The sequence below is a fragment of the Nanorana parkeri genome, unplaced genomic scaffold, assembly GCF_000935625.1.
Source record: "Nanorana parkeri isolate BGI_ZX_2015 unplaced genomic scaffold, ASM93562v1 scaffold261, whole genome shotgun sequence".
NCBI classification, from domain to species: domain Eukaryota; kingdom Metazoa; phylum Chordata; class Amphibia; order Anura; family Dicroglossidae; genus Nanorana; species Nanorana parkeri.
The window spans coordinates 154,160-171,815 of record NW_017306529.1 but is presented as its reverse complement, the minus strand read 5'-3'; the positions used below and the strand labels follow the sequence as shown (position 1 = coordinate 171,815).

The following is a 17,656-nucleotide window of genomic DNA, read 5'->3' as shown; positions in this document are numbered from 1 at the left end:
TAAAACCAGTCATAAGAGAACTGTCAGGTCCCATTACTGATTTCTCCTTCTGAAAATGTTAGTTGAATATCTTATCATTGTTATATATCATCATATAGCTCAGCTTTGAATAATTTTTTACAAACCTATTTAGAGCTTTGACTACCACCTCAAGATTTTCTGTACATTGTACATCCATTCTATACCCCCACTAGCAACTGAATCAGAGAATCTGGCATGTTTTACTTGGTTTATATATTTACTTTGAGATATGTTTTTTTCCTGTTGATCAATTTAATGGCTTTTGATCAACAATGGGAATATTCATTGTGTCTTTTATTATGAAATGAGTTATGACTGTTTAAAGGCAATTTTTTTTTCTCTAAAAAATTATTATATTAGCCATAGACTCGGATATTCAAACTGAGTTTTTAATAGCAGTTGTTACCAGTTATCAATGTATTTATGTCTTGATGATGTGTGAATTCAGCAACAACAACAAACATTTTCAATTTCTGTTCACACAAGGCATTTTCAGCATTTCAGAAATATGTATGAAACTGAGAGATTCTGCAGAATGGAAGTTCTGTCTCTAGTGAAATGCCCAACCTGATTATTGTAGGCGATGTTCCAGTTGGTAGCATTGTTTGCAACTGTCAGGCTAATTATGGCTGACCGTTGCAAACAATGCTACCAACCAATGCTATATTAATGGTAGCTGGAACCAGACCGGATACTATGGTAATACTTCTATTTCTTTTTTTTTCCTTTTGAAGAAGAGTCAAATATTCCAGTTTTATATTATGCGCTGAATATTTTTTTTTTTATCCTACTGTCTAAAATGTTGACTGCAAGAAAGTTGAACGTTACATGCTGCTGAATCGTTTTGCTGATTGTAGTAGAATGGTTCGCTGCACTCTGTGAAAATGCATTACAGAGCACAAAAACACTCTAGTAACATCAGATATGCCCTTTCCATGCATGTATTTACTCAGCCGAATGATTCCTCTTTCCTATTGTGACATATATGATGTTCCTAAACATGGTACATCTGGTCCACAAAAAACATGCACAGGGTATTTGAGATGTTCTCATATGCGATTGCAGAATGAGATGGAGGGCTTCTGCAACTTCATAGCTCTGTAATGTTTGAGAACATGTGTTTTAAACATAGATTGTCATTTGAATTCATAGTTATTCACAGGGCTGTCCTGTTTGTGTGTGTTTTTTTTGGGGGGGGGGGATCATAAACACCGTAAAGCTTAAAGACTCCTCTTTCCCTGTTCAACCACTCAGATAGTTTAGAATAAGCTTCCATTCATACCAGTGGCACCCAAATGTAACGCACGAAAAGCACATGTTGCTCTTGTGGTACCATTAATGTTAATGCAACTCCAAATGTGGCAAGCAAGATGTAATAAATAGAAACATGTTTATCTTATTGACAGACATTAAGATTATTTGACACTGATGAGATGATTTTAATTAACGGGGGGGGAAAAACTTTTTAAAGCATGCATTTGTATATAATAATAATAATATATTTCCTCCATTACATTTCCCAGTGGTAGCACAGATTTCAGATGTTCCCACTGCCAAGATTTGGCCAGAGCTGGAATGTGTTTGTGTGTGGAAGCTTTGTAACATGGTCACAGGCTACATGAGAAGTATCGTATATATTCAGTAAACATATATTTATCATCCATTGAATGACACAGGAACTTAAATGTGCTTAGGGTATATTGCCACCTATAGGAGGTTGGGACACTGGTAAATAATAAAACGATTAAACTATCCCCTGCATAATTCCACCTACAACAGTAATACCTCAGTTTTTTTTATGATGTCCTAGGAAGTCTGTTACCTTTTTTTTTTTAGCTCTGCTGAAGTCTTATTGTATTTTTGCTAGTCTCTTTTTATCATTTTTTTCATCTTATGTTTATACTTTACATAAACCACAGATTTTTTTCTTCTTCATTGACATCAGTAAAGACTTTGAAAACACTGCAGGAGCCCAAAGGTACCAACTGTGTGTGTGTCACCCCTAGTGCTTCAGCCTGACAGGCTTTAATTATGTCACTGGGTCACACTAGAGGCTGTGCCACAGTTCTGGACCTTTTGTTTGCTAAAGTACTGTGTACATTTTTGCCATTTTTTTTTTAATATCAAATATTTTCACTTTTTTATTCATCCTTTGCATGTCAGTGCAGTTGACCTCCAGCAGCCACTACCTATCTACATGCATGCATTCCATCACTGGCTACATGACATTTTTCATGATGGGCTTTCTGATGGTGATAACATTAGAACATGGTAGTGTCATTTTGTTGCTGTATAACAGGAAGTGCCTAAACAAGAACCTTTAGGGCAGGATGAACAGTTATTATTTAAAAAAAAGCTGCAGCTTTAAAAATATTTAAAAAAATACTTTAACAGTAACATGTTAAAGCTTATGTAAGATTTTTTTGACTGGGTTTACTTTAAAGTTATTATTTTCAACACTGTTTACCACAGTATTTAGGTATGTGTCAAATATTTGTATGCATTATACTAATGTGTGATGTGTTACTTTTTTCAGGTACCTGTATTGAGGCCCATGGATCTAATGGTGGAGGCCACACCCCGCAGAGTGTTTTCCAATGCACACACATATCACATTAATTCAATATCTGTGAACAGCGACTATGAAACCTACATGTCAGCAGATGATCTAAGGATAAACCTGTGGAATCTAGAGATAACAAATCGAAGTTTCAGTATCCTTTTGGTTCATAAGAAAGGGCTTGTGTCAGTAGACCACCAATATATAATTCAAGATACATCAGGGTAACAATATATAAGCTGGCTTTCCTTTTGCAGCAAACATTTTATATGTTTGTCCTCCATATATATCACAACTGCATAGGTTTTTCTTTCTTTTTATGACATGCTTTGGGATAATAGGGTGGATTGTTATGTGAAGTAAGTAGGTCTTGTGGCAGTCCTGCCTACTGTTGCCTATAAATTCAAGCAGAACAAAGCACTTAATTCCCAACTCCAGTCAAAATTTTCCCTGATAACCATCATCTGGACATAAAGTGAGAGGAACGAAAGGACACAGACAGCAATAAAAAGTTGACTGTTTTTACACAATCCTCACTATCTGGGTATAAAGCATTTACCTACTGTGTGTCTGGCCCTTTCTAATTATCCAAAAGAAAAAACATTTGACTGGAGCTGGGTTTTAAACTATGTTGATGATTTCACCATGGAAATGAAAAGTGAATTTGTACCCGTTTAGGTAAATGTGACTATTTGGCCTTAATTTGGTGTCCTCCAGACATTGTGGATATTAAACCAACCAACATGGAAGAACTTACAGAAGTGATAACAGCCGCAGAATTTCATCCGCATAATTGCAATACATTTGTATATAGCAGCAGTAAAGGAACAATACGACTCTGTGACATGAGATCTTCAGCTCTATGTGACAAGCATTCGAAGTGTAAGTCATTGTCTATTTTTCTTTTGCACCTTTTATTCTTTCTATTTTTGATCTGGATTGTGCCTATAAGTATGCTTATTTGTTCTGTGATGTCTGACCTAGATGTTGTGGGCAGACTACTTAGTCCTTAAATCCTTTTTCATTCCGTAAGCCAGCTATCAAAATGCCACCTGTGCCCCAGCTGCCATCCACGATACTGCTGGCTGCTGGAAAAAAGGGAAGGTAGTGTTTTCTCTCTGCACACCATAGATATCATGTCCCGTGGCTAGCTAGGGTACTTGCAATACTGTGCTGGAGACTCATTGGGTCATGTTAGTTTAACATGCCGTCTACTTAAATCTAGGTTGGCAGTCTGATTATGTTGGAATACACTAGAGGGGCTGGTGTGAGCACAGGTATACACTTTAAAGTGGTAGCAATGGAACCAAAATGGAAACACAGTACTGTAGAGAGACCTCTGATACAGGCATTTAACCATTATAAAAATAAGTTATGAAAGTAAAATTGCCTTCTAAAATCATGACATATATGATCATGCTGTCCTGCTTACTATATCAAAGGCAGCCCAACCTAGAAGAATGGATGTAAAAACTTAAACTGGTAGCATGTGATATAGGTAAATGAGACACTAAGTAGGCATAACATTGTGACATTTTGTGTTGTAAGCCTATATAGGCAGGTAGATTCGGAAAGGTGTAAAGTCACTGAAAGGTTCCACATCAAGTGTACACTATAATCCGAGCCTTGGTGCCACCTGAATTGGCAACATTGCCACAGTTTTATTGTGTTGCTTGATATATTTCAAATGTTTGCTGCAGAGCAATAATACAAAAAGTCAAATTTAAGGGTAAGAATTGCCATAGATGAAAAAGAACTACACAACTGTATTGACTTTTTTTTTGTGTGTGTATATCTGCCTGGCGTTCAGCTTTATTACAATTACCTTTTTCAGACATTTAATTGTAAGCTTAACAAATGATTTAGTCAGATAAAAAAAACTCGGGGCCATATTCTTCAGATCATTAAAAGCACGGTTCCAAAATGCCAAATGCCTTGTACAGATAACTGGTTTTGATGTGAAAATGTTCAGTGTAACACTTTCAAATAATAATGTGAAAGGTGTTACACTTCACAGAGGCATCTAGCCATTTCCCTGGCTCTCCTTGCAGATGTGGCTTATAAATTTTCCCATTCATGGCAGGTGAACATCATTAGATTGTGTTGTAAAATGGGAAGAGCGTGACAGGCAGCAGAAGGAAGTGTCCCTTAATTAACTTAAAAGGGAAGGATACAACTGTACAATACACATTAGCTGGTTCACTGAAGCATTGGGTGCATACGAATGCCCTTAACCTTTCTGGTATACGACCTGAGAATTGTAATTGGGTTGGAGAAGAAGCTGTTAGGAACACAGGTCACTGCCATGACACAACACTATTATTACAAAATTACATTTATCATAGAGTAGATAAAAGCTTAAAACTCAGTGTCTTACCATTTGACTGCCAGGGCATCCTAGATAGTCAGTTGGTAACATGCCCAGCATTCCACCTATCTTCACCAGTTCTGCAGGTTTCTGCATTGTATTCAGGCCCCCTCCTTTGCGCATAGTCAGTCTTTGTAGTTTCTCTATCAGTCTTTTTATAGGCCTCCGTCTTATCCCTCTGGCAAGCTGCATTGTAAACTGTAAACTCATTCTTGTGATTGCTGCTTTTTTTTGTATCCGACTCTTGTCCGTTTCTAAATTATTATTTTTTTAGAGAAATATGCATGTAAATTTTAGTTATATGAAACAATGTTTTCTAAACTGTGGAAATAGAAAGATAGCACCTGCTATTGCTGACTTGTTATTAGAGATTTAGGCTCTGTGTATGTCCTAGTGATGTTGGTGTTGATAATCTGAATATGAACATTGAGCCAGTCTAAAGGTCTGCAAATCCTTGCTGCATACTGGTTCTAGATCATTTACAGACACTAAGAATTATGACCTGGAGCCTTCCACTTTTGCAAACAAGTGTGCATTCGCAGCTACTGTATTTTTATGCAATTGCATACCTTTAAAAGGTAGAGAATACCTAGTAAGAGAAAGATGAACATGGAAGCATCCATTAACTGTTAAATGCACGTCAGTGTTAGGCTTTTTTCATGTAGACTTTTTTGTGTAGTTATATAGAAAATCATGAGTATGTGTATGTTGCCGCAAAACATGTCTTTTTGTTTGTATCTTTATCTGTAATTAAAAAAAAAAAAACGCAATTAGAATGGTTGGCTGCTATCCTTTCTGCCACCGGGCTTTAAGCGCTGCACCCCCTAGCTTATACCTTTTAACAGTGACACTGCTTCCTACAAATTGGTCCAGGCAGTAGATAATCTGTGTACAAGTTTGCAGATCTGTCTCACATTGGCTCATGAACAATGATGGCCAGCGTAAGGCAGACCTACCCCACTGGTCTAAATGGTTAAAATACTGGCAAGAACCATTTGTGTAAAAACTCAAGACAAGGGACTCAAGGACAGAAAGATGTTTCGTCTTTGCTATTAGCCTAATTGCAAAAGTTTGCTTTTAATGTTTAATATGGCTACCTTTTAAGTATACTTTATCAGAAAATATCCCTTACCTTTTAACCCTTTCGCTGCCAAGGACGTACGGCGTACGGAGTGGCTTGGCCAGCTGATTTGAAAAATGTTCCGGAGGGCTTGGCAGCAAAAGGGTTAAATTGTATTTCATTAAAAAAAAAAGAAAATCAGTAACAGTAGGTAAATCAATAAAAGTTAAGGATGTGGAGTACATGTTGCATGTAAATCTTTTTTTAAGAAACTCCTACATTTGTTTTTACGTGGTACTCGCTTCTGGTAACTGGAGCAAAAGTAATGATAAAGGCCATAAGAACCTATTTGGTTTCTTCATTGATTTTCTGCAGGGGAAAAAAGTACAATGCTGCTTTTTATAAATCTGCCTTTTAGTGCAACACCACTTACTTTAATATGTGAACATAAACCATACATGTTTTGTTTGATATTTAATCCTCACTTTTTTTGCATACTTTTTCTCCATTGTCTTCTAAAGAGAAAAGATCATCCACCCAGGAAGAAGAGTTCTATTTGACCTCTCCCCTGACATTTTGTGATTGATTTTTTTTTTTCCACCACCTTCACAGGTTCAGCGACGAAGTCAATTTCTGTTCAGCTGACGGGCAAAGCTCAATTGAGACAGTTCATCAGAGTTGAAAATGAAAAGTAACATTGACTTTTATGGATGAATTCTCAGAAGACAGTGGGGAAATTTAATAACTTTAGACTTTAATCAAAATGCAGAAATGGGAATGACAAAAGAGAAGTAGCTGCAGCACAAAATAAACAAGGCCTTCCTGTTAGATGGCACATGAAATGTGAAATCATTGACTACCCCTTTCACTTCATTTCCCTGGTGGCCTTCACATGAATAAGGCATAGGAATTCTTCCAGTGTGACACAGAAGTCGCATCTGCAGAATTGCAGGAGTTGTATCTAGGAAACACAGGATACACGCTTCCAGAACTGATTGGCAGCTCATGGTACATTAAAGCTTATCCCTGGGATAAAGTTAACCCCCTCTCCCACCTACCTTGAACTAATCACTGGATAGGGCTTGGGACTGATCATGTGATGCTCCAGTATGGCGGGGTCCTTCTTTGGATGTCCACGTCACTGTCTGCTCGACATGTACACTTCCTATTGGTTGCTCAGCGGCAATTTCCTCTCAGGATTATAATAGATAAGTCACGTCATTGCATGATGAACGTTGGGGACAGACCAGCAAGGAACCATATGCAACTCTGGGTTAGCAGTTCCCAGCACCCAGAAACTACGCTGGTGAGGGATCTAGATGGGGGACTTTGGTGAATATAATTTTCTTCACCAGGTATGAACGAAGAAACACCTTGCACTATGGGTTAGAGGGGGGTGGGAGGGGTATCCTTAATTGGCCAGAGTGGGGCTTTAAAGGTAAAAAGAGACCCTTTCAGTGAAAAATCTAAAGTCACAATATTTACTAGTACTGATTCTGTTGCTGTCACTCACGCAGCTGGGTGGCTCTCGACAGTATTGTCTGGATCCGTCCCGGCTGCGACACTCTGTTGCCCACGATAAACTGAGCTTTGGGTCACGGGTGGAGGATAGTATATGTCCTCCCGTAACCCTAAAGAGAACTATGGGGAAAAACACTTACATCATGGTTCTCTTTTAAGGTTCTTGAATGTAGTTTTAAGCTTTAACTCCTGAGTTTAGTGTCACTTTAATAGAATACATATACACAAATAATGAATGTTTTAAATGAGACACTTCCGATGACATAGATGATCAGATCACATTTTAGACCATATTTATATGCACATCCAGAATGTTAAGATTTTTTTTTCTCACAGCTGCTAGAGCTAATTTAGAATATCCCAGTAGTATTGCTACAATATAATAATCTTTAGCTGATAAAGGAATATGAATATGTATCAAGTGTGATGTATTACTTTATAACTGCCCTGAATATCGAATGTATGGGTCACAAGTCTAGATGCTGTAATAACGAATGTACCAGTCAGAGGACCAGATGCTTTAATAAACAAGGACCTTTGATGGTGCTGTCCAACTGCCGACCATCTCCGGAAAGTAGTCCTGGCAGGCAAGTTGTAGTCGTCTTGCATCAGTACTGTGTAAAGTCAATGACACAGAACATTTATACAGAAATCCTCATCTGTAATTTTGTTCTGGAAAGGATTAGAAACCGAGGAATAAGCATAGCCAGGCCAGTAGCATTTTTAGAAGGTGGTAAGCTATAACCACCCACATATTTCTCTTGTGACAGATTTCCTTTAAGATTGAATTGATGATACATGCAGTTACCCCCACAGGGACGTTTCTGTCACAGCTTTAATTATCTAAATAACGAATGTATAATGGTATTTTCTATGGCTAGAAATGTAAAGCACGTATCTAATACAAAGATAAAATATCCATTCTCACAATATAGTAAACATTTTGCTTTGCAAATTCATTTTCAACAGTTACATTGACCTAACCTGTGATTTCTGTTTTGGAAGCAGTTTTTGTATTTGGTTCAGGTTTTGCACTTCCTAAATCACCATCTTTAATACAAAGGTGTGTGGCTCATAAATGTATAATTTTAATTCAACAATGGTTTTTATTAAAGAAAAATATTTTATGAGAGTAGAATTCTGTCCCAGTGGGATTGTCGTGAGTGTACATAGATCTGACCTTTTGCTCTGCATACCCCTTGCTGTCAAAGCAAGTTGAGTGATTGGCAATTATTAGGATGATAGAACTAAGCAAATGCTAGTTTCCACGGTAACCAGATTAAGGCTTTGAATAGATCTACAAGTGGAAGGCCTCATGTGGTTGTTTGCTACTACACAATTCAAACATCTCTTCAATTAGCATTACTACCATTTTAAAGACCTTTATGCTACACCTGCCTGTTCTTTACTTGTTTCAAGTGCCACTTTCTTTCTTTTTTTTTGTTTTCCCATTCATTCATAAAATCATTGTATATACCTAAGGTTGTAGATGATATACAGAGCTCTCAAACGTTATTGACATAATTAAAAGGTATTACCAGTTCTAAAATGCATAGACATTTGTACGAATTAGAGCCAAATCACGCTGGCAATTCTGCCCCTAGTGATCCCTTATTAGTGACAGAATTACCAAAGTGTCCCTTTTTCCCCCTTGGCATCGCCCAAAACTCTATGGAATCTCAGTTGCTAGCCAGGAAGCTGCGGAAGCTGCAAAGAAGCGATATCTTACGGATTTGGGCAGTGAAAGTGTGATGCCATAGTTGAAGGTGAATTGAATCTTGGCAATTCTGTAGTTAGCACCTTGTTACCAAGACAGAATCATGAAAGCTCACCATACATTATGCATTCTGATTGTACAATTTTCTTTTACATTTAACAAAACAATGTATTATGGGGACCTACATGGACTATCCATTTAATCCATTCAGGTTGGCCCTCGTACTATATAGTTCATGAATCTAAAGGAGATTGTTCAGTCAGTTTGTACCGTTTGTGGTGAGGTTCATTCAATTGTTCAATTCTTTTTATTCAAAGGATGGCTATATTGATCCATTGTTTGGTAGAAAGCTCAACAGATTGGATGATGTCATCCAAAACCAGGTCTGAACTATAATCGGCTTATGTCTATGGCGTACCAAAAAAAAGCAGAAGATACACTCAGGACTTTACCATTGGAGAAAAATTTTTTAGATGACTCATTGAACTAGAGCTGCAACAGTTAATCGATTTAGTCGATTAAAATCGACGATTGAAAACGTTACCAACGTTTTCGATCGTCGATTCGTTGCTATCGATTGATTTCCCTGTTCGGGGCTCTACTTTTTTTTACTTCTACCGCGCCAAGCTTGCTCCCGTGATGGACTACAATCTCACCACAAACTAGTAGTCCATCACTGGAGCCTTTTTTTTTTTATCCGATTAACCGATTAATCGAACTTAATAATCGGCCAACTAATCGATTATGAAAATAATCGTTAGCTGCAGCCCTACATTGAACATATCTGGATCGTGTCTACACGGGAATTGGGTATAATAAAGAATATTTGCATCATCTGACATCTGTGGACACCTTTAGAATTAAAACCATGTCCTTCTCTTTTAGTACTTTTGGTGGACAATACTAGTTTGGCGTTAAATGAGTAAGAATGAATAGGTTCCTGTTAGCAGGATTTCATTAGTCAAACTCTGAATGTTTCAGACTCTGCTACTATATTGTAATGCAGTCTTGGCAAGTGTTACACAATTAGCAGGGCAAATGTTTTAGAGGGTGACATCATGCTCTCACTCTGAAAAGTGTGAATGTTGTGCTAATTGCACTTGGCCTACAACTACAGAATAATAATTTAAGATGTGCACTAAAACTGATTTTCTGGTGATGTCTTTGGTAACGTTCCTTTTTTTGAATTTGTGACATCTGCTGGACACTTGCTGCTTCCTAGATCAACTTTCACTTCTGCAGTATCTTACAACAGTGTTCTCACTTAAAGGGTTATTAAACCCTCCTGCTAGCAAGCAGTAGATCTATGCAAAAAGTGTTAAAAAAAATTAGTAAAAACGCTTTAAAAGAGGTTAATACTTACCTGTGTCTTCCCCGCGTGCTCCCGTCCGAAAATGTGAAAATTCTCAGGCGGCCGCAAAGCATCTTGGGACGGGCGCATGCACAGTTCACATTTTCGACCAGGGAGATGAGGAGAGACGCAAGGTATGTCTATGGACGACATGCACCCGCATGCAGACACCGTGGGACAGGAAGTGCCAGCAAGGGCAGAGGAGTCGGCGCTGGATCGGAGACCTGTAGCAGCGCTGGAGGGACAGATGAAAACGACAGGAAAGAAGATGATCGGATTAAGAAACCTCATTTAAGGTAAGTGCTTTAACATTGGGGGGACGGAAAAAAATTTTTGACTTTGATCTCACTTTAATATGTCAGAGCTCTTTTTCATTGAATCAGAAGTATCAGGGATGATTTCAGAAAACCCTGTATGTTCTAGATTATTGCATCAGAAAGTATTGTAGTTAGATGATAGTATAAGAACTAGACAACTGCAGCATTCATGAGGAAGTCAGCAATGGGCAGGGCCCTCCTTACCATTGTGTCTTGAATTGTATTGTAATTATATTGTCTTCCCTATGTTGTAAAGCGCTGCGCAAACTGTTGGAGCTATATAAATCCTGTATAATAATTAGGGATGCACCGATACTTTTCAGATACCAGTGCCGATACTTGGCATTTTCGTGAGAACTACCAGTGTTGCAGCTGGGACCTGGCTCTGGCGCTCCACCACTGTCTTGAAATCATTAGTCTGTATTGTTTTGGAAGAACTGTCGCATGACAATAAACAAAAATGTATCAGTACTCGTACTTGCAAAAATGGTATCGGTGCATCCCTTTTATTTATAAAAACAAAATCATACATTAAAACAGATGTACAAATCCCAGGGGCTCCGTGTGCTCCTTATAAATGACAACTGCCTCATAACTTTTGAATTTTTCTCTAGTCTAGTCTTGGAGCTCAAAAAGTATCTGTACTTGTACCGAGTACAGTACTTATCGGTGCATCTCTAATAATAATTTCTCTCATGGCAACTGTCTTTTAACAATATGATGAGGGGGTCACAGGGAACCAGACGGGTACTACGCCATAGATAGTGACTTTCTACTTTCCCATATAAAATAAGCATTTTGCAAGCCCCTCCTATATCAGATCTGTAAGAAGGACTTTATTTCTAACAAAGTCAACCTGTCAGAAATCTGGGCAATTCTCACCTTGTGATGAATTAGTGTCATGTCATTTTCACTGTGCGGCGGATTCGGGTCCCTGAAGATGGCGGACGCGGCACAGGTACTCGTTTTATGTATCGGAGTATTAGTACAAGTACTCATGCAAATACTCGGTATGGCCGCCGATACCGATGCTTGTATCGGTATCGGTGCATCCCTAATTTTCACTGAAGGTAACCTCTTATACCTATATACTGTATATCCTCATATGCAGAGATAATTGCCCAAGTTTGTTACAGGTTCACTTTATGCCCCTGTGAATAACTGTGCAATAGGAGCCGCTGTTTTATAGTACAGATACAGTCTAAACTAAAGAAATCGTATTCAGCTAACATTTAGCTTAAACATGTTGATGCTGACTTATAAAGGTGGAGCAAAGAAAGCACCTGCGACCAGGCCCGGATTTCCCACAAGGCCACCGAGGCCCGGCCTCGGGGCGGCAGGGCGCAAAGGGGCCGCAGCGGTGTCCTTGTGGGGAAGTTGCGGGCGTCGGGCGGTAAGTTGCCCTCTCTACATTTAGTCCTACTTTGCACTAAATGTAGAGTAGGGAAGCTAATTGTTTGTTTACATGTGATGTTGGAGATGTCGCCGAAATCGCATGTAAAAAGTCTGCACCATCCCCCCTGCACTTACCTCTCTCCTCTGGTTCCGTCCTCAGGGCTCCGCCACCGAGTCTCTCCTCACTGCAGGGAGCAGAGCGACAGGGTTAAAACTAAGGCGGGGCGTATTGCGGAACCTGGCCTTGGGGCGGCAGGGAGAGTAAATGCGGACCTGCCTGCGACCTGTGAGTTCAAAACTGTCAGAGTAATACCTCCTGTGTATTCAGTAAAGTTGTGCAATAGGAATATGTGTAGTGGAATAGCAGGTAGCAATCAGACATTCTCTCACCTTACCAGAACTTAATTGATATCTACACACTATTGTTTTTATTTTTTTGCAACCACATTGGTCTTTTAACTGCCTAACTAGGCCTTAAGGATTACAAAGTTTTTGACTTCCCCTTTTTGATATCGTCACATTTACATGAAATAGTGAATGCATATAACATTAAAAATGTTCTTCTTGTTTACAGTATTTGAAGAGCCAGAGGATCCCAGCAACAGATCGTTTTTTTCCGAAATCATTTCTTCCATTTCAGATGTAAAGTTCAACCACAGTGGCCGGTATATCATGACCCGAGACTACCTTACAGTCAAAGTCTGGGACCTGAATATGGAGAACAGGCCAATAGAGACATACCAGGTAGTGAACACTCTGATACCAGACTTGTCTTGGTGGGATTTAAGGTGGCTAAACAAGCCCATATATTTGTGTAACCGATCATACATGATTATATTTTAAATCTTGTGGCCAGGCTATGGACATTCAAGTATTTGCAATCTCTCTTAACAAGCCGGAAAGGAGTTTTAAACCAGTAGTCATCAGTGACTCAGGAGCCTACAAACCTTATCTCTAATGTAAACACAGATCAGAAGCTCTGGAAGGGGGAGCTGAACTGCTAAGAGATGGATGCTTCTGCTGTTTAACTGTGAGGATGAATAGCTCTACATCGCCTGCAGCTACAGAGAGTTCTCATTTACTGCGTGTTATGAATATGCTTCGATGTCAGTGACATCACTCACACTTAGTGTGGGGTACTGTGGGTGATAAATAGTGGGATCCAATAGGAAATAGTAGATGATTAGATTCTTTAAGTTGCCAATTCTTCTATGCCACTTAAGCCAGTTTTGGGAAGCAGGATGGTAATCATTCCTTGGGATAGAAGATCTGGTTAATCTGGAAGAGCCCACAAAAACTGTGTGGCTAACCAGTACAGTACACAGAGGGCAAGAATGCGGCATAAACACAGCCCAATGCCCAAGGTTACGTTCCAGGCAGGTCCCTCAAACGCCCAGTCCAGTGAGGCCCAAGTACGGCCTGCAAAGCTATTGCGAAGGATATACTAAGCTATTAGCTGCAAAGAGAGACAAGCTCAAGCAACTTGCAGACGAAGGCTTGAATACAAAATAATCTTTAGAAAGGAAAAAATGGCTAGCAGAATGTTAAATGTTTGTCAGAGAAAAGATGTCCATCCTCCTAGGATGCTAACTGAGGCATGCTGGGGATGAGAGGGGTTATACCAGCCTAGACACTTTTTTGTTTGTTTTTGCCTTTGTCCAAATCCTGTCAAATGAAGTAGGCACTATAATTCAGTGGTCTCTGAATCCTGTGTCCCTCAATGAACAAGACATTTACGTTTTGGCTTTTGATATGCTTCAAACAATTAATGTATTTTAATTATGTATTTAGCTTGCTCACTTACCACTTCAAAAAAATATAGCGCAGGGAATTTATGAACATTTATTAAAACTGGAGCAGTTGCCCATGGTATCCAGCTTTTCTCTTCTATTATGCCAAATGAGAGATTGAGACTGGTTGCCATGGCCAGCTGCTCCAGATTCTGTGTGCTCCAGTTTTGATAAATACCCCTCAGTGTGTTTTTTGTTTGAATTACAACATTTATAGTATAAAATTATTTCGCTCAGCATTAGTCATTTTTGTGATTTTTTTTTTTTCATTATAGTGGATAGAGTGGGTTAGCAACGGTGTCAGAATTTTATTGCTGTGTGTGTCCTTGGATCGATTTCTGCTTACCTCTGTCACAGTGGTTACCAAGACAAAAAGTATGGGGGCATATCTACTTCATGAATAGATACAGTAATAATAGAACTGACAGACATTCTAACCCTTGGGCTTCGGGGAAATGATATTTCCCTTTTAAAATAGAAAAAGAGATTGAGAACACAATCTCTTTTTCTGTGTCCCCTGTTATCAATTAACAGGAATCCTCTGAGTGTTCCTGTTCATTGATAACATGAGAACATTGTTTACTATAACTACATTTATGAATGAATGGGGGTGATGTAGATCACTCCCATTCATTCATAATTGAGGATATAGTTAACATACCATATTCTCAATTATGTACACACACTCCGCGATCACTGATGTTTGTACCTTGCTTTTCTCTCTGACACGCTGTCTCCGCCCCCACACCACTCTGCCGGACTGTGATAGGCTGAGCGGTATGGGAGAAGAGACGCCGGCGGCTCACAGCGCTCTCGTCCTGCAGCGCTCGGCCGGCTGTCACTTTCTTTTCTCCCCGATGGAACAGCGCCCAGCTGGGAGAAAAGAAACCAGGGATGCGCCGATGTATCGGCCGAAACATGGCTCTTTCGGCATTATTATTGTTCTCTCTGTTAAAACACTGTTACCCTCCTTTTTGTTCTCTTTCGGCATTATGCCTAAAGTGCCATTTTCGGCCGATATGTTTTGGCGCCGATATATCAGTGCATCCATAGTTCCAGGTGGTATACTTTAAATTGACCTCTATTCCTCAAAGCTCCCACCCTGGGTCGATACCTTTTTAATCTTGTTGCACTACCTAATATACAGCCTGAAATTGAATATTCTTATATTGTACATGTTTCTTCAAAATCGCATACATTTGTTCCTCTTCATAGCATGTAAAAGCTCTTATCTTAGTATTGTTTGTTTGGCTCTGTTTCTATTGATGCTTAATAAAACTGCTTTATGGAAAGAAAAACAGCCAGCAGCTTAATGTGACATCCTTAAGAATGTCCTCGCTGTACACCCTGCAGTGCTGATTAAGCATTCATACTGAAAGCACTGTCTTGTCATCTTGTTCCAGGTCCATGATTACCTCCGCAGCAAGCTATGTTCACTCTATGAGAATGACTGCATCTTTGACAAATTTGAATGTGTATGGAATGGTTCAGACAGGTAAAGACAAAGTATTTGATTTTCAGCGTTGCATAATGCATAAAACCCTGTTAATTCTATCCATTAGTCTGGTGTAGCTTTGCTTTGTTTTTCTAAAGCATCACTTTTCTTGGAAATGGAAAACAAAACTAGAAGTTTAATAATGTATCAAACCTCAAATCACCTGAATGTGGTCTCTCAGGAATGCATACTGATTAAAATGGGTGAATGCATTTTTTATGGCAGGGTTCTAAATAAAAACTATTTTAAAATAGCTTTGGTAAGGATTGCATACTTTGTTTTTGTAGGGGTTGATCCTAATTTTAATCGTATATTTAATATAAACGTAAATACGCGTCCGGTGCCCCAGCGCGCAAAAATGACAATTGCGCTACACATGTTACATATCGCCGTGAACGTCGCAGTGAGAGCAATCATTTTAGGGCCATCAATCACTGATAACACTAAAATGATGAGCGGTAACAGCTTTTAAAGCGTCGCCTAGGGCCAATTTTGGGTATTATCGTTTTTTGAGGTTTCGCGCGCGCACGCAATTTTAAGGCTTGACATGTTTAGTGTCTTTTTACCCGACGTGACCCCATCTTTTATATTTTACCAAAAAATTGGGTAATAATAAATGTTTTATAATTTAATATAGGGGAAACTGTGTTTTTTTTTTTAAATGTCGGTAATTTTTCCTTAATATAGTAAAAAAATAAAACCCCCAGTGGTGAATAAATACCACCAAAAGAAAGCTCTATCTGTCCCCAAAAAAGGGTATAAAATTCATTTCAGTACAGCGCTGCATGACGGAATAAATGTCAGTCAAAGTACCGCAGCGCTGAATACTGAAAAATGGCCTGGCCAGGAAGGGGGTTTAACACCGCGGATGTCAACTGGTTAACACTGAATATTTTCCTTCCTTGTGTGATTGTGCTGAATAATTGTTGGTGGTTTTACCATTCTTTTTTTTTTCAGTGTCATCATGACTGGCTCGTACAACAATTTCTTCAGAATGTTTGACCGCAACACCAAACGCGATGTCACATTGGAAGCCTCTCGAGAGAACAGCAAACCAAGAGCAATTCTCAAGCCACGCAAAGTCTGCGTAGGAGGCAAACGCAGAAAAGATGAAATTAGTGTGGATAGCCTGGACTTTAGCAAAAAAATTCTCCACACTGCTTGGCACCCTTCAGAAAACATCATAGCCGTGGCAGCCACAAATAATCTGTATATATTTCAGGACAAGGTTAACTAGAACGCTATTACAAAAATACTAGGTACCGTGTGTTCCAAGGCTTTTTAATATATTTTTTCTTCTCCCATTTTCTAATATTTTGTTTTTGTGTGTTTTTTTTTTTTCCATTCACCACGTTCTTCCTTTGCCGACACATAGGTGAAAGTCACCCCAAGACCCCTTTACACCATTTCAAACTGCTGACAATTTTTCATTTTCTTTTTCTCCTTCTTTGTGTTGGCAACCTTCCTGTGGCATGGTTCTGAGACATGCTCTGTAGGGGCGTGCTGTTGGCCTCTCATGCAGCATGAAGGGTTTAAGCAAAAAACTTTGGAGAACACAAATGTTGGGTATATATACTATTTCTTTTTAATTGGTAATTACATTTTTAATAAAAGATGATCATTACAAGTATGCGTTTCATCCTCTATGTTCCAAAATCATGAATGTTCTGTTATAAAGTGGTTTGGTATACTCGACTGTACTGATATATGAATGTAGCTTGTCAGAGTGGTTGTGGTATGTGCTACTGATATCTTATGACTGAGTGGCTGGGTCATGCCCATCTCTTTTCATAGAGTGGTTATGGTAAACTCAACTGTACAAATATATGAATGTTACTTGTTGCTGAGTGTTTGGGGTATATTCAGCTATTCTGGTACATGAATGTGTTTTGTCACAGAGTGGTTAGGATATACTCAACTGTACTGATATGAATGTGTCTTGTTAGGGGATAGAGTATATTTGTCCTGGTCTATTTTTCATGTCCAATATGCCACTGTTGAGATCACACCAAAAGAGTTTAAGGGACCAAAGTAGGTAGTGAAGATGCTGATATTCATAAA

The 17,656-nt window shown here is 38.9% G+C and overlaps 1 protein-coding gene across 5 annotated transcripts in view; it reads left to right on the top strand.

Annotated features, from left to right (window-relative positions):
- Nucleotides 1-17,214, top strand: part of LOC108787438 (serine/threonine-protein phosphatase 2A 55 kDa regulatory subunit B beta isoform) — a 285,509-nt gene extending 268,295 nt beyond the window's left edge. For all 5 annotated transcript variants that reach the window (XM_018556996.1, XM_018556994.1, XM_018556995.1 and 2 more), the window contains 5 exons: nt 2,558-2,735; nt 3,299-3,463; nt 12,885-13,054; nt 15,504-15,595; nt 16,553-17,214. In XM_018556996.1, the coding sequence (XP_018412498.1) occupies nt 2,558-2,735; nt 3,299-3,463; nt 12,885-13,054; nt 15,504-15,595; nt 16,553-16,832 (885 nt within the window). In that variant the 3' untranslated portion in view covers nt 16,833-17,214. The remainder of the gene's footprint in view (nt 1-2,557; nt 2,736-3,298; nt 3,464-12,884; nt 13,055-15,503; nt 15,596-16,552) is intronic.
- The last annotated feature ends 442 nt before the right edge of the window (nt 17,215-17,656 follow it).